The 27,982-nt window shown below is 33.5% G+C and overlaps 1 protein-coding gene across 3 annotated transcripts in view; it reads left to right on the top strand.

Moving 5' to 3' along the window:
- Nucleotides 1–27,235, top strand: part of Lrrc9 (leucine rich repeat containing 9) — a 91,239-nt gene extending 64,004 nt beyond the window's left edge. For 2 of the 3 annotated variants that reach the window (XM_063241295.1, XM_063241294.1), the window contains 9 exons: nt 77–185; nt 639–778; nt 4,823–4,959; nt 6,473–6,690; nt 9,282–9,350; nt 11,055–11,195; nt 21,972–22,116; nt 23,463–23,631; nt 24,463–27,235. In XM_063241295.1, the coding sequence (XP_063097365.1) occupies nt 77–185; nt 639–778; nt 4,823–4,959; nt 6,473–6,690; nt 9,282–9,350; nt 11,055–11,195; nt 21,972–22,116; nt 23,463–23,631; nt 24,463–24,502 (1,168 nt within the window). In that variant the 3' untranslated portion in view covers nt 24,503–27,235. Of the gene's footprint in view, nt 1–76; nt 186–638; nt 779–4,822; nt 4,960–6,472; nt 6,691–9,281; nt 9,351–11,054; nt 11,196–21,971; nt 22,117–23,462; nt 23,632–24,462 lie in introns of those variants that run through there. The other variant, XR_010044938.1, reaches the window with a different exon arrangement.
- The last annotated feature ends 747 nt before the right edge of the window (nt 27,236–27,982 follow it).

Below are 27,982 nucleotides of genomic sequence, written 5' to 3'. Positions count from 1 at the left end.
GTATGTGGAGGAAATACTTTCTTCTAGTATTTTCTGATCCTATTCAAGTTACTGTATTTACTTTTTCTAAATTTAGAACCGTGGATTTGATTCCAGTTGACCAATTTAGAAATGTGTGTAATGTGAATCTGCAGAACAATAATCTTACCTCATTCAGTGGACTAATCTATCTGCCGAATGTGAAAGTGAGTCACCTACAAATCTTTTTGTTGTTTTGTTTTTACTAAGCAAAAAAAAAAATTTCCTTCCAAATTATTTTGATTTGACTTTAGTTTTATACATGTCAAATGTATAAACCTCTACAGTTAGAGTTGGAATAGAAAGCTGCCTGTGTATAATATGAAGAAGGAAATGCTTTGATTCTTACAGCTGCTTCATTGCTTTCTTCCTGTCACCTCGATTCGGCCAGCTTTCTCTCTGCCTGAAGAGTTGCATCTTCTCTGTCAGGCTTGGAGAACTTAGGAGTATGGACTGATAAAGTTGAGCACCTTTCTAGGGTCTTTATTCTTTTATTTGCAGCATTTTAATTTTATTTTCAATATGAATACGTTACTAAGTTAGGTTGCATATCCCAGATTTTGTCTATATTATTTTACCACTTTATGGGCTGTTTGATTGATGTGATGTTCTTTCTGTAGGTCTTATGTCTCAACTATAATCATATTGAATCAATCATGCCTAGACTAAAGCCTCAGACTCACTTGACAAACAGACAGATGCTCTACCAGAAAGTGTCTTCAAGCGGCTATGGACAGCAAGCCACTTCAAAAACAAACAGGTACAATTCTGCTATTCTTTATATTATCACAAAAACTTTTGTGATGATAAAAATTTGAAAATTTAAAAAGAAGCAACACATCCTAGTGCACATATTTAGCGTCTGTTAATAATTGTTTTTATTCAATAGCTACATGCTAGAAACAAACTTCACGAATAAAAGCATACCAAAACCATTCTTTTTGTCATTGTTTTTCCCCTGCTTCCTCATTGTATTTACAAAGGAAGGAAAAACAAAAAGTCCTATGTATTTAATGATCTACGATTTCTTTCTCTTAATTAAGATACACTATATAGTTGTACAAAAGATATAACTCATCTTTTGTATACAAGAGTGATTTTTAGTATTTTCACTAGTTGCACACCATTACTACTAATTCCAGGACATTTTCATCCTGCCACAAAGAAACTCCTTACTCAAGTAATGTAGATTTGGATTTCTTTTAACATTTGTCTTCATTTCTAAATTATCATCTGAACAACTAATGCTCCAGCTCAGTGGAAAGGATTCTTTATGAAGATGAGAACATAATTCCAACCTTTTTCTATCTTTATTATTTGTATACATGTATATTCCTATGCATATATGTCAGTCTAATAACTACATCATTAAATTTGTTTTATATACGTGTATATATAACTATTGAACTTTGAGATATGCAGGTTAGAATGCTTTCATTTCTAGATTTCACAATAATAAACATCTCGAGGGGCTGGGGATTTAGCTCAGCGGCATAAGCGCCTGCCTTGAAAGCAGGCAGTCGTGAGTTCGATCCCTGGTACCGATAAAAATGAAAAAGACAAAAAAAAAAAAAAAAAAAAAAAAAAAAACATCTCGTGCTAACCTTGTATTGAAATACTGTTTACATACACTGCAAAAGAATTCACCAGTTTAAGTGTAAAATTTAAGGGTACAGTTTAAAAAATGTTGACAAATATATTGTCATACTGCCACTATGAAAATCAAGATATGAAATATTCTCATTGCAAAGAGATTCCTCATATCTCTTAGCAATGCTCTTTCCTCCTAACCTTGTCCCTGGAAACAACCAATAATCTATTTTCTCTGTGCTTGACTTTGCCTTGGCTTAGAATTTCATAAGCTCAGGTTTCCATAATAAGTACTCTTCTGAGTCGAGCATAATGCTTTTAGATTTATCTATGTTGTTGCAAGTATCAGTAATTCGTTTTCTCTTTTTGTGCATCAATTTTATTTTTATGAGTCCATGTTTGCAGTACATAATGATTATATTGCTCGCAGGGAGTTTGTACATGTAAATAACGCAGCTCAATAATTTTCAGTGCCGTCCTGTCCCCTCTTTCATCCTCCCTGCAGTTGGTAAATGAACACACACAATGTGGCAATCTCTTTAGTAAAAGATTTCCTCCCTATTTCCTGTTATCAGTCTTTTATTTTGCTCTTTTGGATTTTTGATAAAAGAAGCCTTGTGATTTCTTTTTATCAGTACCAGGGATTGAACTCATGACCACGTGCTTGCAAGGCAGGCGCTTATGCCACTGAGCTAAATCCCCAGCCCAAGCCTTGTGATATTTAAGTTTGCATATCTGATTTATTTCCCTTAACATCATGGTCTCCAAGTACATCCATTTTCCTATAAATGACTAGTTTATCATACTTTACAGCTGAGTAGTAATCCATTGTATATAAATATGACACTTTCTCTGCTCATCTGAATATTTTCAACTAGTATTCCTATTATATAGATTATATGATAAATTATTTATCCATTTATCACTGATAGACATTTGAGTTTTTTTCCACTTTGAGGCCATTATGATTCATCCTACCATGAGCGTTTTATTTATATATATTCTTTATATTGGGGACTATTCATATTTGATTTTTCTAACATTTTTATTAAGTGTAATTTACATGCCCTGTTAACTCATTTTAAGTGTATATAATTTGATACTTTTACTAAATCTAAAGAAATATATGATAATTATTACAATATAATATTAAAGCATTTCCATCACACAAGAAAGTCTTCATGCCCATTTTCAGTCAGTTCCTTTTCCCATTTCTAGATTTAGATAACTTCTAACCTACTGTCAATAAAGGTGAGTTTCCTAGACATTTCATATAAATGGAACTATGTAATATACAATCTTTCCCATCTGATTTTTGTTGCCTGGAATGACAGTTTTCAGTGTATCCACATTGTTACATTTTGCAGGAGTTCCTTCCTTTTCATTGCTGGATATGTTCGATACTCTGTTGCATCGATATGCCACCATTGTGTGTGTCCATTTACCAGCTGACAGACATATGAACTACTCCCATTTTTTAGCTGTATGGGTAGTACTGCCATTAAAGTTTCTGTATAAGTATTCATGTGCACTTATGTTTTCATTATATTTATTTTGGGTGAATACCTAAGAGTGAAGTGTTTGCTTGTGTAGTAATTAAATATTTAACTATTTAAGAAAACGGGCAAACTGTTTTCCTTGTGTAACTACAGTTTAAATTACTGCCAACAGCATATGAGCATTTTAACTTCCCCATATTATTGTCAACATTTTACTATTGCCTGGTTGTTTCATTATAGCCATTCTTGTGGATCTGAAGTAGTATCTTGTTGTGATTTTAATTTGCATTGCTTCAATAATTAGTATTATTGACCATATTTTCAGATGTTTGCTTAGTCTTTCTTTATCTTCTTTGGTAAAATGTATATTCAAATCTGTTACTTTTTTGTTGAGTTCTAAAAACATTAAAAATGCAAGCCCTTAGTCATATATATCATTCACAAATATGTTTGCTCAGCTTATGGCTTATTTTCTTAAATGGTGTCTAAATGTTGATTAAAATAACAAAAATAAAAGCTAAATTTTGATAATGTAGCTCATCAAAATTTTTCTTACAGATGGTGATCTTGGAGGTTTATCTAATAATTCTTTGCTTAATCTAAGATCACAATGGTTTTCTCATGTATTCTTCAAAAAATTCTAGGTTTTTTCTGTTACATTTACACATATGATCTGTTTTGAGTTCACGTTCATATATACTTCGAGGTCAGGTGTGAGTTCTGAATCCATCTTTTTATATGTCTCAGCGACATTTGCTTAGAACAATCACTGTTGCTTGACCTGCCTTGGCCCTATTTGCTGAAAAGTGGTTGACCATGGATGCTAGGCTGTATTCTGGACTCCACTCTACTCAGTTCATCTATGTGTCTGTCTTTGTATCAGTGTTATTTTGATAATTTTACTTTTATAATACACTTTAACTATTAATAAATTTTTAACTATTTTTTCAAGATTGTTTTAGATATTCTGAATTGTCTTTCCTTATAAATTTTAAGATGAGATGATAGTTTTCTGGTGGAAAGAAAGGCTGATGGCATTTTGATAGAGATTTTATCAGATCTGTTGATTAATTTGAAAGAATTGTTATTTTACTAATTTTGTCTTCTAATCCTTGAGCATGAAATACTTCTTCACTTATTTTCATCTTCTTTCATTTCTCTCAGTGGTATTGTTTTCTGTGTATAAATTTTTCACTTACAAAATCAATTGATTTTGTATATTAGCATTTTTTGTGTGTTACTTTGCTGAACTCATATATTAGTTCAAGTAGGTTTTGGTGGATTTCTTAGGATTTTCTGAAACATAACCATGTCATCTGAGAATAAAGTCAGTTGTACTTTTTCTTTTCCAGTTGGATATATTATATTTTTCTTTTTCTTGGCTGATTGTATTAGGTATTGCTTTTCTTTTTTATATTCAACTTTTATTTGTCAATTTGTTTTTTATAGAGTTGTAAAATAAATAGCTTTTATTTATTTTTTAGATACTGATTTTCATTGTGACCTTCTGTACTTCTTTATTCCTTACCACATAAAATATGTTTAAAGAATAAAAACCTATGATAAAATGTAGACATTTTATATTATAGCTCAGTTTTGATATACTGATTTATTTTTTCTTCTTCAATTTATAGAAAATATGTGTCAAACTATATTTTGTAATATAGTTGATTTGAATGTAGGCTTATGGCTTCAAACTAAACTGTGTGTTTCAGAGATACAATGAGCAGTGAAAATTTGCCTCCAATAATGCACAGTTTAGAAGTTCTTCATCTGGGCTACAATGGAATTTGTAACTTAATCCAGCTACAACTTAATAGGCTAAGAAATTTAAAATTTCTTTTTCTACAGGGTAAGTAGAAACACTGTTAATGTCTTTTTCATTAAAAACTGACCTGATAATCATCTTGTTTTGATAAGCAAATAAAAGAATCACCAATTACTCATACATTGACAAAGATATTTTAATAATTTCAAATATGTTTTTCTTTGGTTATTTGTGTATCTTCAAAAACATATTTGAAGTAAAGTGCAGTATTCTGGGGCTACAAACAGCATTACATTATGATTTATTTTTATAGTCAATTTTTAAAAAGCAGCAAAAAGTAATCAAGAGTAGTTTGCAAGCATTTATTAACTCCAGATTTGTGCTAAGTGCTGTGAAACATGTAGAAGTAATATATTTTTATAATTATATATAATTGAGATCCTTGATCTAAAGAGGTAGTTTGAGATCTACCTGTAGAGATGTACTGAAAAAAAGATGAATTAATTTCTGACTGTGGTACTGACAAGTGTAATGGGAGTCCAGAGAAAGAGAAATTGATTCTCCTGACTATCCAATACTCTTTGAGAAACTGGTAGAATTTATATTGGAGGAACATTAGTGTAACAATAATTATGTGATGATAGGATAAAGGTTAAGAGATCTATCAGCAGGACTTGGGGAAGAATCTGATAGTTGGTCTGAATGTAGTAATGTCTTTCCTAGAAGACAGGCTTTCTTATATCTTACTTTTAAAATTTTTAATGTATCTTTTTGCCTATCAAATATAACTGTGGTTTGGGTCAAGAACACGAAAACACCCTTACACACATGCACACACACATATACACACACATGAAATTGAACGCAAAAGTGACAGATTTTTTTAAGATGCATTGACATGCCTAAAAGTGGACAACATAACCTGGGAAGGTCTCCATTAACCTAATAATGTAAAGGGGGTGTGTGCTGAGTTGCCATGGCTAGCATGGCAGATGGGACTGTGGCAACTTTATGCAGAGAATGAGGCCATTTTCTCTATGACAACTGCTATTTATGGAGTCACTGTGCAAGTTGTTTATCTCATTTAATGTCACAGCAACCCTAAAAAGTAAGTACTATTGTGTTCATTTTACAAAAAAAGAAATTGAGGTTCAGTAATATGAAATAATTGGCTCTAATTTGTGCTAGTGCATGTTTTCAAAGCCAGGTCCACCTCGCTTCCCAGCACCCGTTTTCTACGAGCCCGAGCAATGTCATGAGTGCCCTGGACAATGGGGGCCTCATTGAGAGTGACGAGGCCAAAAGGCAGTTTTAAAGGAGGAACTATTAAGACCAAGTAATTAATTAGATGTACACGGGAAGAACAGAAATAGTCCGCGTTGTTTTCACAGTTGCATTAGGAGATTGGTGAGAGAAGGTACTAATGCTCCATAAAGTTATTTTGTGAAGGAGTTAGGGAAAGATCAGCTTGTGTTATAACAAATTTAAGACATAAAAATGGAAACTGTTCTACTTCCTACAAAATATTTTAATAAGAAAGTACTTTAATAAGTAGATAACTTTGAATTCTGGTAATAGATAACCTTTTTTTTTTAAGGGAATGAAATCAGTCAAGTTGAAGGGCTGGACAACTTGGTGGTCCTTCAGGAACTGGTGGTAGACCATAACCGCATCAGAGCATTTAACGACAGTGCTTTTTCCAAACCAAGTTCTCTGTTGTCACTTCACCTGGAGGAAAACAGATTACGAGAGCTGAGCAAACTGCAACCTTTGGCAAAACTAGAGAAACTCTTCCTAGGATATAATAAAATCCAGGTGAGATCATTTTGGTAGTTATGAGATTTACATCTCTGAAATATGATAGTAAAGCTTCCCTCTATAGGAAAGCTTCCACACATGAATGAAAATTTTACTAACTATAATTTATATGCAACATATAGCTCAAGACATATGTTTCTTGATTTGTAGGTTGTCTGATAACTCAGAAAAATACACGTGGACCTACCCACTAATCCATGGTAGCTCTCGGTATCCAAAGCTCATCCTATCAGTGCTCTCCAAGCGCTCTCACTTGTTTCTTTCTTGCTTGTGGTCCAAGCTGTTTGTGGATCTCAGTTCCAGATTTCCCTTGTCTCCTTCAGTCTGGCATGTGTATTTGGTCTACCTGGCATTTGAATCAGCTCCTAACAAGGGGTGTTGTCTTGGGTTTTGTATTCCTACTATTCCCACTCAAATTTTCCTTACATAGGACTTTGCCTTAGTTTCCCCCCAACCCTGGTACCAGGGAGTGAACTCCAACCTCATGCTTGTCAGGCAGAAGCTTGAGAGGGGAAACCCATAAAAATTAGCAAAACAATAATAATTCAAAAAAGGTTTATATAGTCTCTCACTGACCTGCACATTCTAATGTGGTGCTTTTGATTTAGCTATTATGGCCAATAACGTAGATTTGGAAAATTGTTGCCTATAGCCTTGCATCTAATACTCATAGAAACACAACTGTAGATGAGTTCAGGTCTGCATTTCCATTTGATCCCTATGTCTCAATGATGTACCCTCCTTGCATCCAGATCCTCTGTTTATTTTTAAACAATTAGATAATGATCTGATGCTAGAAATAACACCAGGAAATTAAATTAAATTAAATTAAAGCTGCTATTCTTATCTATTATGAGTGATTTAAGTTCTTATCCTGACAGCATACTCAATACATGCTGACTATTGGCTTTCTGGTGATTAACATGTAACAACCAGCTCCCCAGGGGAAAAATACCTTAATTAGTAGCATTTGCCAATTTCCATGGTATAATTTCTTCTACCATGACCAATTTCATGCTGAAACATCACACGATATAATTCTTAAAAATTTACCCATTGACTTTTGTGAGCCAGTAAAAGGTAACCCAATACACTAATATAAAAAATTCAATATTAAAAATGGGACTCCCTCTTTATACAGTTATGGACATATGATTCATTTGATGTCTCTTTAAAACATTATACCATGTTATCCTCTTCAAATATAATAGATTATTTTTATATTAATATGTTCTGTAAGATGTGAATATTTCAGTTAGGTATATTTCCCTCATGGATACAGTTATACACTATTTAATTTGAGGAAATAATGCAATATTTTCCACATGTCCATGATTTCTAATCAGGCTTATTCCACATATAAGAACTTCCTGTGGACTAAAATGCACAATATCTTTAAGGATAACTAGATGAGGACAGAGTGTTTTCGAAGACCTCTTCTATGGTATTCAGTCATAATGCTCAATCTTTTTACAAATCAAATTCTACTTCCAAATGAACCAAATTAGACCTACATATACTTATAGTTAATATATGGTTATTTGTCCACTTCTAATTACAGATACAAATGGCTTTATTGTGTTACTGTGAACAAGCAACAACCTTAAGCTGAGCTTGTTGCCAAAATTTATTAGAACCAGTATTTTAGAAATGTTTGCAAGAACTAAAATGTATTTACAAGCTTTCACCAATGTTAGATCTTCCTGCCTCTTTCAGACTCTTCTTCAAATCTTGCCAAGGCTCAGCTCTAATAATCTTACCCCTGTTCAAAAGTTACACATTTTGTGTTAAATCGTGTCTTTGAGGATGGTTGTGAAGAAACTGGTGATTAATAATAAAACTTCTTGCAGATAAATGTTTTTGCTTTTTGTTTTGTTTTATTTTGTTTTGTCTATTTAAGACAAGGCCTCACTATGCAACTCAGGCTAGCCTTGAGCTCACTTTGTAGCCCAGGCTTGTCTTGAACTCATAGCAATCTTCACATGGTTTTCAGTTCCATTTGGCCCCAGTGGGTATAGAGAATGTTGTGGTCCACCCAAAATCACATGTTCTTCTGTTGTTCAGATTGCATTTAAATATGTACCTTTGATATTTTTCTGAGTATATTTGACTTTTCCACAGTCCTTGGTCAATACTGGAGAAATTAACAAAATATAACCTGATTCCTAGAATACATCATAACTTCTGAGAAAAATTTGGTATTTTTTGTGTACATGCTGCCATATCATTCATTTCCCTGTTAGACTGTCATATTTGCCAGTTGTATATTTGGAATCCATAGTATACAGATCTGCTCTCATTCAACAATGCTGAAAAACCATCATACAGGTTCGCTTCAGCAGACTTAATCATGAGCTACCACAACTCACATCAAATTACTTGACATTAGTTGAGACTGTCATATTTGCCAGTAGTATATTTGGAATCCATAGTATACATTCAACATTCAACATTCAGCAATGCTGAAAAACCATCACACAGGTTCGCTTCAGCGGATTTAATCATGAGCTACAACTCACATCAAATTACTTGGCATTAGTTGATATTTGAAAATTTAACCAAATAATAATTCATTGACTTTTGAACAGGATATGGCAGAACTGGAAAAACTTGATGTTATCGTTTCTCTCAGAGAGCTTACAGTTTATGGCAATCCAGTAAGTATGTTGCTTTTTAATTTGCTAGTTAATTTCTTAATAGTTGTATATAATGTATTTTATATGGTTGGAAACAAGATTTTATTTTGTTTATGATTTATCCATAGCCAGACAACCCAGCAGTATGTAAGACCTAGTACTTTCTTCCACTTGATTACCGTTGTCATCCATAGGGTCACTTTTAGAGCTCGGTAGCTGTCCTCCTTAGCCTGTTTTTCTCTCACAGTACCAACATTGTTATGCTGCATTAATTAACCGAAGTTTAATTCTTCTAATGCCTGTTGAAGTAAGGACTTGTGTTTATTCTTCTCCTCCCTCTCGCTCTCTTCTTCGTTATATCTTTTCTTTCTTCCCCATCTTGGCGATTCTTGTCACTTTACACTTTTCTATACCTTCTAGGAAACAACTTCTTAAGATTCATGAGAATTGCTTTGATTTTTGTGGAATTGCATTTACTTTATAAATTAATTTGAGGAGATATTTGTTGTCTTTCTTGTTGGAGTCTTTGAGGGAATCCAGTAAGTAGCATTTTTATCCACTTTTATCCATTTTTATCCAACAAATTAACAAAATAACAGGTGAAAATATCTGCTTAGTCTAGTGTTCAAAAAAAATCTGTGTAAAAGAACTAACCACAAGATTTTGTATCATAATAGTTTTTTCAATGAAAATATTTTTATTTTAACAAGAATATTATTTTTTATTTTATATTGCATTAATTTCCTTGGTCTCTTGAAATTTAGTTTTCAAAAAAATTCTTAAGTAGGAAGAGTGGCTCATTAATTTTGACTGCTTCTTCTGAATTGACTAATAAGTTTTAGGTGAGAAAGAACTGCTTTAGCAGCATCCTAAAAGTCTTGATGGTGTAGTAGTGCTCTTATTCTTTATTTCTTAAAATATTTTACTCTCCAAAATGTTTCTTCTTTAACTTGTGAGTTATTGAGGTATATACATGTATTTTCATCACTAATTTCAAATAAATGGGATGTTTTTATTTATCTTCCACTGATTTCTAATGTTTCAGATGATACAGTCTTGATATATGTCAGATGATACATTCTTTTGTATTTGTAAAACTTGCTTTGTGGCCTACATTGTGGTCAGTTTTTTTTTCTTTGATTTTAGATATCATTTTCCATTAGTATATATATCTACTACATTCTTTTAAAATAGTTTATTCATTCCTTTTTATGGCTTTTTCATCTCTCTTTCCTTCTTTTTCTTTCTCCTCTTCCTCTTCTTCTTCTCTTCCTTCCTGCAAATATTTTTTAGAGTAGGTTGACATTGTTAAGGGATTGATTATACAGTCAGTATTTACATGTTGAATTAAGTTGGATAGTGTCCTTGGGAAAATGTTTAAGTTTGAAGCTACTTACAAATGATCTTTCACAGTGTAACCCTATTTATGCCTTGATATTGTCTGTACCTAACAAGCAATACATTTAATCAAATGAGCAAAAAATTTTAAAGACTGAAACTCCAAATGACGTTAATAGTTTTTCTTAAAAAAAGTTCTTATTTTTACCTTCATTTGGCATCAAAATAAATCTTTCAAAAATGAGTTCATAACTATAACATCTAATACTATAAATTAGCTGTTAATAAGTCATCTTTGCTGCTTGTGCTAACTTGCCTTCTTTTAAAGGTTAATCTTTGAAATAAAGGTGATACCAGGAATAATTTATTATTTTTAACTTTATTTAGATTTGTAGAAAAATTCTACATCGCCATGTGCTCATATTTCGACTGCCTAACTTACAGATGTTAGATGGGATTCCGATAAATTCAGATGATAGAGCAAAAGCGGAATTTCACTTTTCTGAACTACAAGCAAAGAAAAACTTGGTAATATATTAGTTATATATTCTCCTTTTGGAACATATAAATTGTATTTTATCCTATGCATTTTGACTTAAATGTTTAAACTCATGATGCATAGATCATTTTAATAGCTGCTAATTATTATCAAAAGAAATTCCTTTTCCTAATATCTTTGGCATAAGGTAAGTTATTTAATATCAGTTTGCTCATTGTATGCTTTGACATAAGATAAATTATTTGGTATCTATGTGGTTGTCCTCTCATAAATAGAAACTAACAATAAAATTGTTTCATTTAGGCAGAGAGGAAGGGAAGAAAGCAACTGTTACCCAACTCTCTGGATTGTGTAGTTCTAAAAAGATTGGTGCCTGTAGTCTTATACATTGGCAAGGTAACTAGGCCTTCTACCCACGAGCCCTAAAATGTATCTGACCACATCAGATATAGAAATAGAAGGAACCCAAATGTGTCAGACCATGTCAGACATGGTGGAACATGTTTGTAATCTCAGCACTTGGGAGGCTGAGACAGGAGGATCATTGAGAGTTCAAACCAGTGGGATACAAAGTGAGCTCAAGGCCAGCCTGAACTGCATAGTGAGACCCTGTCTCAAACAGACAAAAAAAAAAAAAAAAAAAAGCAAAAACATTTACCTGTAGGAAGTTTCATTATTAATCACCAGTTTCTTCACAACCATCCTTAAAGACACAATTTAACACAAAGTGTGTGACTTTTGAACAAGGAGGTAAGATTATTAGAGCTGAGCCTTTGCAAGATTTGAAAAAGAGACCTAAGAAGGCAGGGAAACCACTTGAAATTTAGGTTGTTAAGAATTGCTTGGGAGGGGCTGGGGATTTAGGTCAGCGGCATAAGGACCTGCCTTGCAAGCAGGCGGTCGTGAGTTCGATCCCCGGTACCGATAAAAACGAAAAAGACAAAAAAAAAAAAAAAAAAAAAAAAAAAAAACAAGAGTTGCTGGGGATCAAACGCAGGGCTTCACAGGTGCTAAGCAGGTAAATGCTCTACCACTGAGCCACCACCTCAGCCAGCTGAGATGTGAGGGCTGACCCATCATGGAAGGCGGCTTTTGTGTAAGTAAAGCCAGAAATATTAGTCAAGGAAGAATGATTCTTTAAGAAATGGATCTAGAAGAGGAAAGACAAAGGCCTTTGGATGCCCTCTTACTGGGCTTTCACATAACTCTGTGTTGCATAGCTGCCTCTGTTCCTTCTTCCATAAACATGGACTCCTGTACCGTGGACCTTATGACACCGTTGGTTCCTCTATAGTCCACTTTTCCTCTCTACAGTGAATTCACATACTTACTAAGACCTGGTTATGTGTTTTAAGAACCTGTCACACTAGTTCTTATTATAAATAAGCGAACTATACATATAAAATATAAATTATTATTTGTTTCTTTTAAAGCCAAATTGAATATTTAGAAAAGTTTAGAGCTGAAGAGCAATCCATGCATGCATGTGCGCACACACACACACACACACACCATTAAACTAGAATGGGTGAAAAAACCCTGCAAGATAGGAAAAATGATAAAAACTCAGAGAAAACACATAGGAAAATTTTCAAACTCTAGACAAATTCTTATGCTTTACACATTTTAAATTATTGTCATTTCAAAGAAAAAAAAGTAGAAAATATAGACAAAACTTTAAGAATATGATTTATCCAGGGACAGTCTGCCAATTACAGATCACTTGCTCACAGAAGGGGCTTCAGCCCTCATCAGATCAACAGGAGAGGCGAGGGACACAGACTGAGAGTGGCAGAGTGCTTACCTAGCAGGTGAGAACCTGAGTCTGACCCCAGCACTGCAAAAAAATTGATATTCCTCTGTGCTTTAAGTTTTTGAAAAATGAACGTGTATTACATTTTAATTCTTAATGGTTTCCTTTAATCTTGCCTTTTGACTAATCAGCTTCTATTACAGGTTAAAGTAGAAACAGAAACCTGTGAGACTTAAACTTTGTCAGTGTTAATAAAAATTTAGGCAAAGAAAATTTACTTGTGAATATCTACAGAAATTTTTCTAAAATCTATACCTCTTGGGGGGAAAAATCCTAGCCATTTACCTATATGTTGTAACTAAGAAAGAATACCGTATAGTGCCATCAACTCAAGATTTGGTTGTAGGCTTCAGTCTTCAAAAGAGAACAAATAATCAAATAAAATGTAGTTCAGTGATATAAGCCTTCTTTTTATTTTTGAATTTTATATTCCTGGAGCAAGTCATCCTTGAAAAACTTCTACCCCATGAGTTAGTCTCCTATTGCCCTGATTTATCACAGATTTATTAGCTTAGAATCTTCTAACACAGAGTTGTTATCTTACAGTTTTAGGATCAGCAGTCTGAAAAGGAGTCTTAGAGGGCTAAAATCAAAACTTTGGTGGGGCTGCGTTCTCTGGAAGCTTCAGAGGACGAGAGACTGCTGTTTCCACCCTCGGCAGGCCTTGGCTCCGCCTTTGTCCAGCAGGGACGTCCCTGAGACCCCTGCAGCCCTTAGCACACCTGCTGTCACAGTCACCCTTCCATCTCCCTCCCCTGGACAATCCAGAACAATCTCCCCCGTCAAAGTAATCAACTCACACACACTGGCAAACGGGGCTTTGGGAAATAGGGCTCAAATCTTTGGAGAAGGGGAATTATCCTTCCTACAAGACCACATGTGTGAGGGCTCCATGAGACAAGCACAGAAAATTATTGACACACTGAAATTTATAAATTCTACTTTCAAGTAATGTTGGTAAATTTTAAATAATCACTCAGGCGTACTACAAAGATCTTAATTTCCATATGTAATTTTAAAATTGGTTTAATTTAACAGAAAAAGTACAAGAATTCAAATTTTAGTTGGGGATAAATATTTCATTAAAAGGTTTGTTTCGTGCCCATTTTTCTGTCTATCAAATAGTAAGCACAGATTTTGTCCTTCCTACATTACAATACCATCTTGAGTTATATTGGATACATATTCTTGCCATTTGAATCAGTGCTATATAAAAGAATTTAACTCTTTCTCCTTATTCTATATGTAAACATTTTATTAAATTCTACAGTTAATAAAGTAAAGTGGATATTTGAAGTCTTTTTTTTATTTAAAGAAAAAAAAAGAAAGGACATAAAAAAACAAAGCAGTAAAAGGGTACAAGTAATACAGAATTTCAAGGAAAAAAATATACCATAAGAAATCACCAGTTAACAAGTTACATATTATCTTCCCAGAAACAGTTGTCCATATCACTAAATTAAAGCATATAAAGTGAACATTCATACAGTGATATTGGAGACAGTTCCGTTCAATGATCCAACAAAAGCTCAGTAATATGGTTTTCCATCCTACACACTCGAACGTACCTGCGGTTATATCCCTTAGTCCACCCTCCTTTCCTCTCTTCTTCACAATAACAATTAGAATTTTTGAGTTTTATTACTCCCACAGTTCTTACCACTTTTTTTGAAGAGAATAAAACCAAATGTGACTAAGCAAAACAGAGTCAGAACAGAAGGGTGGGCATAGTACATGACGCAAAAATAGAATACCAGGTGATCAAAAGTGGTTACCATTGTGCCTCTTGCTATTTTTAAATTGAGTTGCCTATATCATGAGGTATAATAGAATTGATCAAAACAGTACAGAACAAGACCAATAAAACCTACACTGGAGACCTTACAGGACTTAAAAAAAAGGATAATAGTCAAACCATAATGGGCATCATAGTATATCTTATTGCCTTCAAAGTGGTTGCCTATACCCTCAAACTTGATACTATCAAACAAAATAGAATATAGAATAATCAGACAGAACAAGATGGGGAGAGCAATACTGGGGTTCAAATCAGGTTAATAGGAAAACAAAAGAGTTACTATAATATGTCCCCGCTATTTTTTTAGTTTTCCCTTAATTAAAATAATGAGAGAAAATAGATTAATTTTAAAAAGTGGGGGAGATTGAGATAAGAGAGGACATTGTAACAGAACAACGCAGGTCAGAACTGAACAATTTAAGCATCATTGTGTTTCACCCCCAGATAATCTAACATAATAGTAGTCGCCATAGTTCCTCTTTCCTTGAATTGAGTGTAACTTCGTATGCTGTAGCATCAAGCATACCAAGACAGTGTGAAGCCATTCAAGAGAATGCAAGAATTACAGGGTATTTAGAACCAGCTAATAGAAAACAAACAACGGTTTCTATATTATCTCTTTACCTATAAAGAATTTTGTTTATACTATCGCATATAGTGAAATATAGTAAGATACAACATGTTAAAACCAGTGGAAACAGATTGATGGGACTTCAAAACAAGATGATATTAAATCAGCACTAGCTTTTATGTTGTGTTGTTTTCTTCAAAATAGCTATTCATACTATCACAGATACTAAAATCAAACAACCCAGGTTAAAACCATTGCAATTAATGAGTGAAAACATTATATGGCTTCAAGCCAATCTGATTGGGAATCATGATTACCACATACTTTTAGGTATTCTTATCATTTCTTACACTAGGGAAAACTATTCGGTATTTATACATGTGAGTTTGATTTATTTCACTTACGAGTATGGTCTCAAGCTGCCTCCATTTATTGATAAATACCTCAATGTGATCATTCTTTATAGCTGAGTAGTACTCCATTGTATAAAAATACCACAACTTTTTTATCCATTCTTCAGTTGATGGACACTTAGGTTGTTTCCAAGATCTGGCTATTACAAGTTGTGCTGCTATAAACATGGGTGCACATATATCACTGTGGTATGATGCTTTCAGTTCTTCTGGGAATATGCCTAGAAGTGGTATAGCTGGGTCACATGGGGCTTCCAGTCCCAGTTTTCTGAGACATATCCAGACTGACCTCCATAATGCTTGCACTAGTCTACACGCCCACCAACAGTGCAGGAGAGTTCTTTTTTCCCCACAGCCTCTCCAGCATTTGTTGTTGGTGGTTTTCTTGATCCTGGCCATTCTTTCAGGAGTGAGATGAAATCTCAGTGTGGTTTTAATTTGCATTTCTCTAATGACCAATGATGATGAACATTTTTTCATATATTTATTTGCCATTTGTATTTCTTCATCTGAGAATTGTTTATTCGTCTCAGATGCCCATTTTGGATTGGGTCTTTGAATTTTGGGGGTCTGATTTTTTTTTAATTCTTTATATGTTTTAGACAGAAGTCCTTTGTCTGAGGGGCAGTTCACTAAGATTTTTTCCCAGTTTGTGGGTTTTCTTTTCACTATGCTGGAGATTTCTTTTGACATACAGAAACTTTTTAATAAGAGGTGATCCCAGTTATTGACTCTGGGAAGTATTTCCCGTGTGGTTTGAGTCCTGTTCATGAATTCTCTGCCTACTCCTATGTCTTCAAGTTTTTTACCCAATTTGTCTTCCAATAGATTTAGTGTTTCTGTTTTAATATTCAGATCTTTGATCCATTTAGATTTTATTTTAGTACATGGTGATAGGCATGGGTCTAGTTTTAGTTTTCAGCATATGGAGACCAGTTTTTCCAACACCATTTATTAAAGAGACTGTTGTTCTCCCAGTGAACATGTTTGGCTCCTTATTGAAGATAGGGTGGTTGAGTGTGTTTGTATCTTCTAATCTATTCCACTGATCTTCAGTTCTGTTTTGGTTCCAGTACCATGTTGATTTTACTACGGTTGTTTTGTAGTATAACTTCAAGTCAGGGATCCTGATGCCTCCTGCCTTGCCTTTGCTGCTTAGAACTGTCCTTGCTATTTTAGGTTTCTTCTTGCTCCAGATGAATTTTATGAGTGATTTCTCAAGTTTTTTGAGGTTGATGGTATTTTTATCGGGATTGCACTGAATCTGTATAATAGTTTTGGGAGAATGGCCATTTTCACAATGTTTGTTCTTCCTATCCATGAGCAAGGCATGTTTTTCCATTTTCTGAGATCATCTTCAATTTCATTTTTCAGTGTATTATAATTTTCCCTGTACAGGTCTTTCACTTCTTTCATGAGAGTAATTCCTAGATAATTCATTTTTTTGGTTGCTGGCGTGAAGGGTGTGACTTCTCTTATTTCTCTCTCTGTGACTTTGTTGTTAGTGTATAGGAATGCTATTGATTTTTGAGTATTGATTTTGTATTCAGCTACATTACTGAATTTATTTATTATATCTAGGAGTCTTTCAATGGAGTTTAGGGGGTCTTCTATGTAGAGTATCATGTCATCTGCAAACAATGACAATTTAACTTCTTGTTTTCCTATCTTTACCCCTTTTATTTTTCTCTCTTGTCTAATTGCTCTGGCTAGTACTTCCAGTACTATATTAAATAGGAGTGGTGATAAGGGACAGCCTTGTCTTGTGCCTGATTTTAAAGTAAAGGCCTTCAAGTTTTGGCCATCTAGTATGATATTGGCTATTGGTTTGTCATAGACGGCCTTTATTATATTGAGGTAAAGACCATCTATTCCAGTTTTCTGCAAGGTTCTTATCATAAATGATCAAAAGCTTATCAAAAGCTTTTTCTGTATCTATAGAAATGATCACGTGGTTCTTACTTTTGGCTCTATTGATATGGTGTGTTACATTTATTGATTTATGTATATTGAACCATCCCTGCATGCCTGGGATGAATCCCACTTGATCATGGTGTATGATCTTCTTGATGATTTGCTGCATCCTATTTGCCAATATTTTATTGAGGATTTTTGCATCTGTGTTCATTAGGGAGATTGGTCTGTAGTACTCTTTTTCAGTTGGGTCATTTTCAGGTTTTGGTACTAGAGTAATATTTGCTTCTAGGAATGACTTAGGAAGGATTGCTTCCCTTTCAATTTCATTGAAGAGTTTGAGTAGTGTTGGCATTAGGTCTTCTTTGTGTTTCTTGTAGAATTCTGCAGTCAATCCATCTGGGCCTGTTCTCTTTTTTGTAGGTAAGGATTTAATTATGTTTTCCATTTCATTAATAGAAATTGGGTTACTCAGTAGTTTTACATCTTCATGATCTAGCTTTGGTACTTCACATACTTCTAGGAATCTGTCCATTTCCTCTGTGTTATCAAACCTTTGAGAGTAGAGGTTTTTGAAATAGGTGTTGATGATTTTATGTATTTCTATAGAGTCTGTAGTGATTTCTCCTCTTTCATTCCTTATTGCATGAATTTGAGCTTTTTCTTCCCTTTTTTAAAATAAGGTTGGCTAGGGGCTTGTCAATTTTATTTATTCTTTCAAAGAACCAACTCTTTGATTCATTGATTTTTTTTGTCTCTATTGCATTGATTTCTGCTCTGATTTTTATAATATCTTCTCTTCTTTTGGCTTTGGGTTTGACTTGCTCTTCTTTTTCTAGATGTTTGAGGTATAACATCAGGTTACTTATTTGTATTCATTCTGTTTTCTTGATGTGGGAACTCAGTGCAATAAATTTTCCTCTGAGGACAGCTTTCATTGCATCCACAGATTCTGGTAAATTGTATTTGTGTTTTCATGTTCTTGTAGGTATTGTTTAATTTCTTCTTTAATTTCCTCTGTGACTCACTGATTACTCAAGGGTGTGTTATTCAGTTTCCATGTGTTTGTGGGAATTTTGCAGTATCTTTTATCACTAATTTCTAATTTCATAGCGCTATGGTTCGATAGCATGCAAGGGGTAATTTCAACCTTTTTGCATTTATTTAGATATGTTTTGTGAATTAATGTATGGTCTATTTTAGAGAATGACCCATGCACTGCTGAGAAAAATGTGTAGTCTATTGTTGTTGGGTGGAATACTCTGTATATGTCTATTAAGTCCATTTGTTCACAAGTGCGATTCAGTTCTTTTATTTCTTTGCTGATTTTCTGTCTGGTTGATTGTCCATTGGTGTCAATGGTGTGTTAAGATCTCCTGTTATAATTGTGTTACTGTTAATTTGGTTTTTCATTTCTGTTAGTACTTGTTTTATGTAACTGGGTGCTCTGGTATTTGGTGCATATATATTTAAGATAGTTATCTCTTCCTCTTGGAATTTTCTCCTAACCAGTATGTAGTGACCTTCTTTATCCCTTCTGATCATTATTGGCTTGAAGTTCACATTGTCTGCAAACAGAATAGCCACCCCTGCTTTTTTGGGGGTTCCTGTTGCATGAAGTATTGTTTTCCATCCTTTGACTTTCAGTCTGTGGTTATCCTTTTGGGTTAGATGGGTTTCTTGTAGACAGCATATGGTTGGATTTTGTTTCTTGATCCATTCTGCCAGTCTGATTCTTTGAATTGGTGCATTGAGACCATTTACTTTAATTGTCATAACTGTTATATATTGGTTTATTGTTGACATGTTATCTTTCTGCTGTTGCATCTTTATCTTTCGGTTCTGTTTAATTGTCTGCTTTGTTTAGTGGTTTTTTCCTAAATGTGTCTAGCCTGTCTTTCAGTATTCTTTGTAGGGTTGGCTTGGTGATCATGTAGTTTTTCAGCTGTTCTTTGTCATGGAAGTATCTTATTTCTCCATCGGTTTTGAAGGGCAGTTTTGCAGGGTATATCAGTCTAGGTTGGAAATCATTTTCCTTTAGGATCTGAAATACTCCACTCCATGGTCTTGACTTTATTGTTTGTGCTGAGAAGTCTGCTGTGATTCTGATAGGTTTTCCTTTATAGGTGATCTGTCTTTTCTCTCTGACAGATTTTAATATTCTATTCTTTTGTTCGATTTCTGGGATGGCCATTATTATGTATCTAGGTGTAATTTTATTTTGGTTATGGCTATTTGGAGTTCTATATGCTTCATTGATCTTGATATCAGTTTTCAGTCTCATGTTTGGGAAGTTTTCAGCTATTACTTCTCTAAATATCCTCTTGACATCCTTTATGTTGTCCCCTTCTTTTTCATTTATCTCTGTCAACCTTATGTTGTTCCTCTTTGTGTCATCTCACAGGGGTTGAATTGTGATTTCTTGTTATTTTTAAAAGATCTTTCCTTTCCTGTTCACTGGCTGCAATCTTGTCTTTGAGGTCTGAAATTCTATCTTCACATTCATTGAGGCGGTTTTTACAACTTTCCATGGAGTTTTTGATTTCCTACATATCTCTTTGCATCTGCTTTGTATATTCTGTTTGTTTCTTATATTGTTCATCCAGGGATTCTATCTTTTTGTTTAGTTCCTCCAGTTTTTTTAACTGTGTCTTCTTTAGATATGTTCAGCATCTCTTTCATTTCTTTTATCATTTCTTCTTTTGCCTGAGAGATTATTTCTAGTTTGAATTCCTTTAAGGCTTCCCAGAGTTGCTTCTTTATTTCAATTACTATTATTTCAGGTATTTCAGGTATGTGGCATATATTTTCTTCTATGCACATGGCTCCTAGGCTTTCTTGGGATGGGCTGGATGTTTGAGATTGCATTTTGGTCTTTCATTTTGTCATTTTCCTATATTTTCAAGCTTCAAGTATTGTTCCAAGTGAGGGAGAGAGGACCGCCAGGCTGGGACAGAATTCCCTGCTCCCTCCTGACTCACTGATCCTGACAGGAAGCCAGGGCCTGTCCCCCAGGCAAGGAAGAGAACTCCGCTGGACTGGGGTGGGGTTCCCTGCCTCTGCTTGACTTACTGGTCCCCACAGGAAGACAGCTGAAGTCTTTATTTAAAGAAATATACTTTAAGATCAGCAATAACTCTTATTTTCATGGCCAGCACAAAATTGTGTAATTATGTCTTTTAGCTGTGCAGAAGACAGAAAAACAGAAAACCTTTCAGGTTTATCAGTTCAATATAATGTCTAATGTTTAATCTAATTGCTGCTATGCTTTCTTTTTAAACAGCAAAATAGAAAGAAATACATAAAACTCTAAAATTTGTCTTTTAGAGCAAAACATTTTCAGATGGTTTTAGAAGAAAATTTGACAACATTTTATGTTAGTGATGTGAAGAAGCTTCCACAAAGTGAGGGGCTTTGGGACTGGGCAGATTTTGTGAAATACTGGGTGTCTTAGCACTGGTTTCAGTGCTTCACTGTTCATGACACTGAAGTATGAAGTAAATTTGTGATTCTACACAAATGGCCAAGACCTGTTCGTGACACTGAAGTATGAAGTAAATTTGTGATTCTACACAAATGGCCAAGACCTGTGTCTCCAAATAAGTTGAATCATGCATCTAGAATTCATATCTTTAAAAGTATAAGCAAGGTCACTGTCTAAATGGAAACAGAGCAGTCCTCAATTCCTAGGGAAAGCAAGACTCCTTTGGCTAAAATAGTTTTCTCCTCTGTTTGCTGATTGCTGAAATTCTTCGAAAAGATTCTTAATCTTCAACAGACTTAAAAGGTAAATATTGGGTGGAGTATTTACCACATTTGTTAAAATTTTTTAAAGATGCTTTTCTTAGTTTTCACTTTTATTTACTTGTTTAAAAAAAGAAAACAAAATACTAATTTACTGCCAGGCACATGATGAGGTACAGTAATATGAGAAATACAAAGATTGCCTTCCAAAAATTTCTATTTCTAGAGAAGAAATATTATAAAAGAGAAAAATAATTCCTATTTTCTTCATTCTGTACTTACCTTAGTGAGACACCTTGGAAAGGGACTGTGCCATCAAGCACTAGTTTCTAGTGACCAGTGCAGTGCATTCTGGAAAAATAGAGCCAGAAGTTCTAACCATCCAAAAGCTTTTGTCACTTGTATTAATTCTGAGTTTAGGCAAGTACACAATTGCTTGACTTAAAATTTTTTGAGTTAATTATCAAGTGATCTAACTCATAATGAGGGCTAAATCTGTTGATCTGAGTTTTTGGCACAAGATGCTTTTTACCTGTTTTGTTTTTGGTGTAGTTGATTCCTGTGACCAGCTCTCCCATGGATGGTGGCTCATTTTGCCAAGTGAAAGCACCTCCCGTGAAGATAACAAATCTGATTCTACCTGCTGGCCTCAGCCATTACTTGGGACCTGACTTCTCCTTGACTCCTGAAGTTGAAGGTATTCCTGACAGAGTTTCAGAAAGAATAGGGAAAATCCACTTTACTTGAAACAAAAATCTTTTGTTCTAAGGTTACTAAAAGTTTTAGTTTACATTTCTTAAAATGCCGTGCTTAGTCAAGTTTTGTTCTTGAATTTCTGATTTCAGAGACTACAGCTTTTTCCCCTCTGCTCCAGGACTACTATGTTGTAACTAAACATTTTCTCTTTAACAATGTAAACCTTGAATAGTTACTTGCACAATAATTTACTGACTTCTTTCCAAAGATTTAGTTACATATTTTATACCTTGTCTCTGTATCTTGTAGCAAACTCTGGTAAGAGTAGAAAGAAATTAGAAATTTATAACAGAATCTTGGGGCATAGAGGCTATCTAACAAAGGTATCATATGTTTTCCTGAAACACTAGTAAATTCACAAAGCTAAAGCATAGAAAATTGTAAAAGAGAAGATGTAATGAAAGAATAGGACATGCAAATGACTTACTTTAGTATTACCATACATTTTTATGTCTATTCGGGTTTAGAACAAGCCTATTTTGTCACTCCAGATCTTCACCAGCTGTCTGTTATTTTAACAGAATTGGGGTTAGTTATTCTTTCTTGAGGGATCATCTCTTCCCTTCTTTTAACCTCTCCCTTTGTCCTGAGATAATAAAACTGAACAGAATGCTAATAATTATAACTGACCTAAGAGTCTACCATGGAAGATAACTCCACATGGTTTCAGTGCTGAAGGGAAACCCAGTTAAAAACAAAGGCTGCAAACTTTCCTCTGCTGTAATGTTTTATTCTGTCTTTTTTCATACTTCTACATCTTTGTGGCTTTAATATTTTAATCATAGGCAAAACCATTAGGTTTTTGACCAGTAAATAGAACTAGAAAAAACTAAACATATTAAATTAGTATTAACTTCTTTAATAACAGAATGTCATCTTCTATAATGGTTTTTTTATATTCAGTCCTGGATTCATCTACAAAACTTTCTTCAAATATATCTTTCTTCAGGATTTGTTATGCAACCATTTTGTAGGATTTTCTGCAAAAGTCCTTAATGTATTTCATTTGCACATATAGCTACGTAAATTTTGTAGTTATTTTATCTGAGTATATGTATTACAGAATTCAGATATAGATATTTTATTTCAAAAATTATACAGAAAGGATCAAATTGATTCATTGTCACATAAAAATTTTAAGCATATATGTTAATTTGTTTTTACTTAAAATTTTAATTCATAATATGAAACATATATAGCATACATTCAGTTTAAGAACAACCAGATTTCATTACTTAATACATCTCCTTGTTTTATAGTTTTAACCATCTGGATTCCTAATTTCAGACAAAAGAAACAGGAATACAGGAATTCTGTCAAATAATTCTCGGAACATTCATGCAGAAATTGCCTTTCGTCATATGAGAGGAGTAAATCTTTCTCCAACTCCTTTACCACATCAGAGTATTGTATCTCCGACTGCCCCAATGTGCCAGAGCAACCACAAGGAGGACAGGTAAAGCTATCCCTCTGTGTTGTAATATTATTCATCGCCATTTAAATAACCTTCCTATTCACAAGTGATATATAAAAGTAGGCAACATTACCATATAGTACACTGCTACATTTTTATTCTCGTAGCTGAGAAAAGCTGTCAGCATGACTTCTTTTCTCGCCTTTCCCAAAGTCCTATGTATTTACCTCAAAATCTGAAGCCTTGAGATGTCTATCAGAGTTAAATGCCAGTTGCCTGTGAGTGGAGTAACACTGAAATAACTAAATAGGAACTGCTTTCAATTGTATTCTTTCCTCCCTTACTCTATGCACTGAATTTGCAAAACAATCCACTTGTATTTTATACAGCAAATAAATTCAGCTTTGAAATTGTGAGGGCAGAGGATTTTGTGAATTCTTCAAAGCTTTCTCTAAAATTCCGACTTACTCCTGCCTCCAGCCTGGGCCAAGCCCCAGCGACGAGCTTCACCCTAACAACCTCATTACTTCTCACCTGGAGTCCCCCACCTGGATTTCCAAGTATTCCCTGTTCCCAGCCCTCTGTAACTGCGCTGCTAGCCATCATCGCGTGGGAAGCCTGACCCCAGTGCAAACGTAACTTTGGCTGGGCTCCTGCTACACCAACTTCCCTTACTATAATCAATTGTGTTCCAGTGAGTCCTCGGAATTACTCAATTTTAAGTTGTCCAAAACAGGATCGTTTTCTTCCTGTATGTTTTTTAGATTGTATGCACATAAAATACAGAAATTATTTGTTGCAGTTACTTAAGCCGACATCCAGTGAGAAATAAAATCACCATAATTTGATGCATGAATATCTTATTTCTTACAGAATTCCTGGAAGCAACTTTTCAAGATCAAATCATACATAACTGCCTAAAGAAAAATGAGTATATACCAGAAAACCTGTTTCTTTTTGTAGCTGTATGAAAACTAGCAGACAGTAGTCAGTAAAAAAAAAGATAATCATGTTACTTATGTTATTGAAACACTTCCAAATGAAGACAATTTATCACTCTCGAAGAATTTAAGATCACCCTCTTTCAAACTTTATGATCATCTCAATCATTTGCTTGAATTTCTATACTAAAAGATCATGAATTATTAAAGTATACAACAATATGAAAGATAAAAATGGTATCAAAGTCTAGAGAATCAAATGCTTCATTCTGGTATTGGAAGAATTTAGTTATAAAATAACATTTATGGCCTGTTATATGAAGATATTAAGAAGTGGTAATTTTAAGAAATAAGCATGCTTTCATTTGTATAATTATCTCTTCATTTGAAATTACATCAAACTAAAGCATACATTTCTTACCAAACGCAGTTATTACTAAGCAGCGTATTTTGCTAATTGAGTTTGCTACAAAAAATATAATTCCAAAAACCTGTCTTCAAACCAGTTTTACCCTCAAATGTTACACATCAGTGCTAGTCCCTAAACATGAGTATGGTGTGACCAGTTACATTTCATATACAAATTATTAACTGTGCCTATATTAATACAGTTCAAGTGGAAAAGAATAGAGGTTCAAACTGAGGGAACAGTATGGACTGTTAATAATTATATTCCATTGGAAATAATTTTTCTAAATTATTACATTGCCTAGACTATAATATATCAAATATAGTTTGGGATTAGCTTATTAAATATAGTTTTTAAATTGATGACTAAAATGCCTGCAGGTTTTTTATAAATGGACTCTGTGTTTCAGAAAGTGTTCCCTTCTGAAGTATTCAACAGTGAATCTAGTTTTTATAACTATTTCTTTACATAGCAGTAAATTTTTTATGAGAATGTTTGACTTTAAAATTTACCTGAAAATAGTTTCAAAGACATTATAGAAATGACATAATTCCAATGTATATGCAATAATTTTTCTTCTTTAAATGTTGTACTTATAATTTAATCATGTAATATTTTTAAATTTAGATAAATTTTGCAGTTCTTAAAGTGTCGTTTTAAATAACTGTTAAATTCATGTGGAAATAAGGTCCTTTGTTTAAGAAAAACTGTAATTCTTAAAATGTCCAGAAGATGTCGTCATTGCCTTTTAGTTTTGACAATTGCTTTCATCAGTGCTGTGTCCATAAGTATACTTTTATTACTAAATTAGCATCACCTGTTTTTTCTTTTATGATTATTTATAAAACTGAAGTCTTGCATGTATTACTTTTATAATTAAATTATAATTTTATAATTTCCTAACTTTAAATACTAAAGTAGGCAAAATAAATGTAATAGGTTATCACTGGAGAAAGTTCAAGAATAAAAAGTTAAAAAAGTAGAAAAGCCACAAATTACAGCATATTTGTTTAACATTTTGCATATTTTCTTTTATCCCCATGGATTTTTAATTTTTAATTTTTACATTCGAGTTCTTTCATGTGATTTTCATGTTCACATTAGATTTTGAGCTATAATTGCTATATTTTCTAAATTTTAATTACATCTGAATTTATTCTTGAAAGTTAAATCTTTTTAATACACAACTTAATGGTAAAACTAATAATAAACATGTACTTAGGCACTGCTTGGTGAGGATAAAATACAGATAGAGATCTACCTTCAAGGCCCTTCTCAGACAGAATTGACTTCATTTAAAAAAGTGAGGGGATAATGCTAACATGAATTGGTGGAGCAGTTCTGATTTTTTTTCTGCATAGCATCAGGTGTCACTGACACAATGTATGACTCCACTGAAAATATCTAGATAGGTCAAGATAGGGTTACATGCAACTTGTAAGGCAATAGCTACAAGTCCAGCCCTTTCCTATTGAACAGAACAAATGAGAAATGCCATTGAATGTGAATGGTGTTTTTATAGGAGTCATTTTAGATCTGTTGTAAATTATTTTTAAGTACATAATTCACAAACTGAAGTTTTAAGTTACAGTTACAAATTGTTTGTAACACACTAAACAAACTGCTTTAAACTTACACACACACCACTAGTATATATTTTAAATGCTGTAGTAATGATCTTCTGTAGTGGGCCTGATGTGTCATGTCTTCATTTATATATAAAGTAACCATGACTTACAGAAAAGAACAGTACATACACATCTAATCCTAGGTTTTTTTCAGTTCCAGACTCTTTTTTATTGTTATTTTGGTACATTTGCAGTATATAGGGATTACATTAATTCATAGGGAGTTACTACACGTATATAACACATCTAATTCTCTTTATGTCACCTTCCCCTCCAGATTCATTGCTTCTTCAAGTGAATGGGCAGTTAGTTACTATCTGTGTGCTAGTTAATAAACTATTGTATAGCACTAATGTACACAAAGACTGAAAAGCTCAGTGTATTTAGTGTAGGTAAAATGTGTAATTTCTACACTAAGGTATTTTTTCTTTGCACCCAGAAAACATCTTATTAGATTTATTTTGCATGCAATCATTATCCCTGATTATATGACTCATTTTCAATGTTTAATTCCATAGCCAACCTATTAAGCTAGAAGTTAGGGCACTGTAACTATAGATTGGAAGACTATAATACTGAACTGAATATAGGTGTTTTCAAATTGATCTGATTTCTACACATGAAAGTTAACTATAATTAATTGTTCAATAAAAGCTTGATTAATTCTATTTTTATAGCCCTGGATTTTTCTTTTAACCAAAATTTATCTATGGTTTTGAACATGTTCTTGCCTAGCATCATATACTGTATTACATGAATGTACATTGCATGTTATCTTCATAGGCACCATTGAATAGCTTTAAATAATCATATACTGTACAAGTAACATGCCTTATAATTATTTATTTGTAAGCTATCATACATTATGAAAAGTATTTAGTGTTTTAAAACATTAGATTTTAGTCATGTTCTAGGCTCTTAGTTTCTATTATTTAGTACTTCATTTAAAAAAAGAAAGTAAATGATAGATCTATGTGAGAAGCAACCGCTATTGGCCGGGCTTTATTAATTATTAACTGAATCTAACCAAATGTTTGTTCCGAGCTAGAAACTGGCGTGGTTTTTCTGAAGCATCTGCTATAAACCTATGGACTCTGGGAAGCTTCACAAGACTTAACTCTCCTTGTTTGTCTTTCTACAGTTTCCTCTAGTATTGAAACATTTTTTAAAGAAAAACCTTTTCCCAATTGCAATTTAAGTTCACAGCTGCCTCGGACAAGTAGGTCAGCAAGGAACACAGCAATTTTTGTTAGAGATTTTTGGCTTCTACATGTTTGTTTCTTACAAAAAACATCAGGCATACAATTCTTCTATTATTTTTTTGCTTTTACTTGTGAATAAAATTATTTTGTAAATTATTCAAAAACATTTCTCAGGTTCAAAGGTTATGTACTTTTTATGTTAAAGTTTTGTTT

This window comes from Cavia porcellus, unplaced genomic scaffold, assembly GCF_034190915.1.
Source record: "Cavia porcellus strain 051 isolate PalLab524CR breed Dunkin Hartley unplaced genomic scaffold, mCavPor4.1 scaffold_31, whole genome shotgun sequence".
Taxonomy (NCBI): Eukaryota; Metazoa; Chordata; class Mammalia; order Rodentia; family Caviidae; genus Cavia; species Cavia porcellus.
This window is presented reverse-complemented; position numbering and strand designations above follow the sequence as displayed.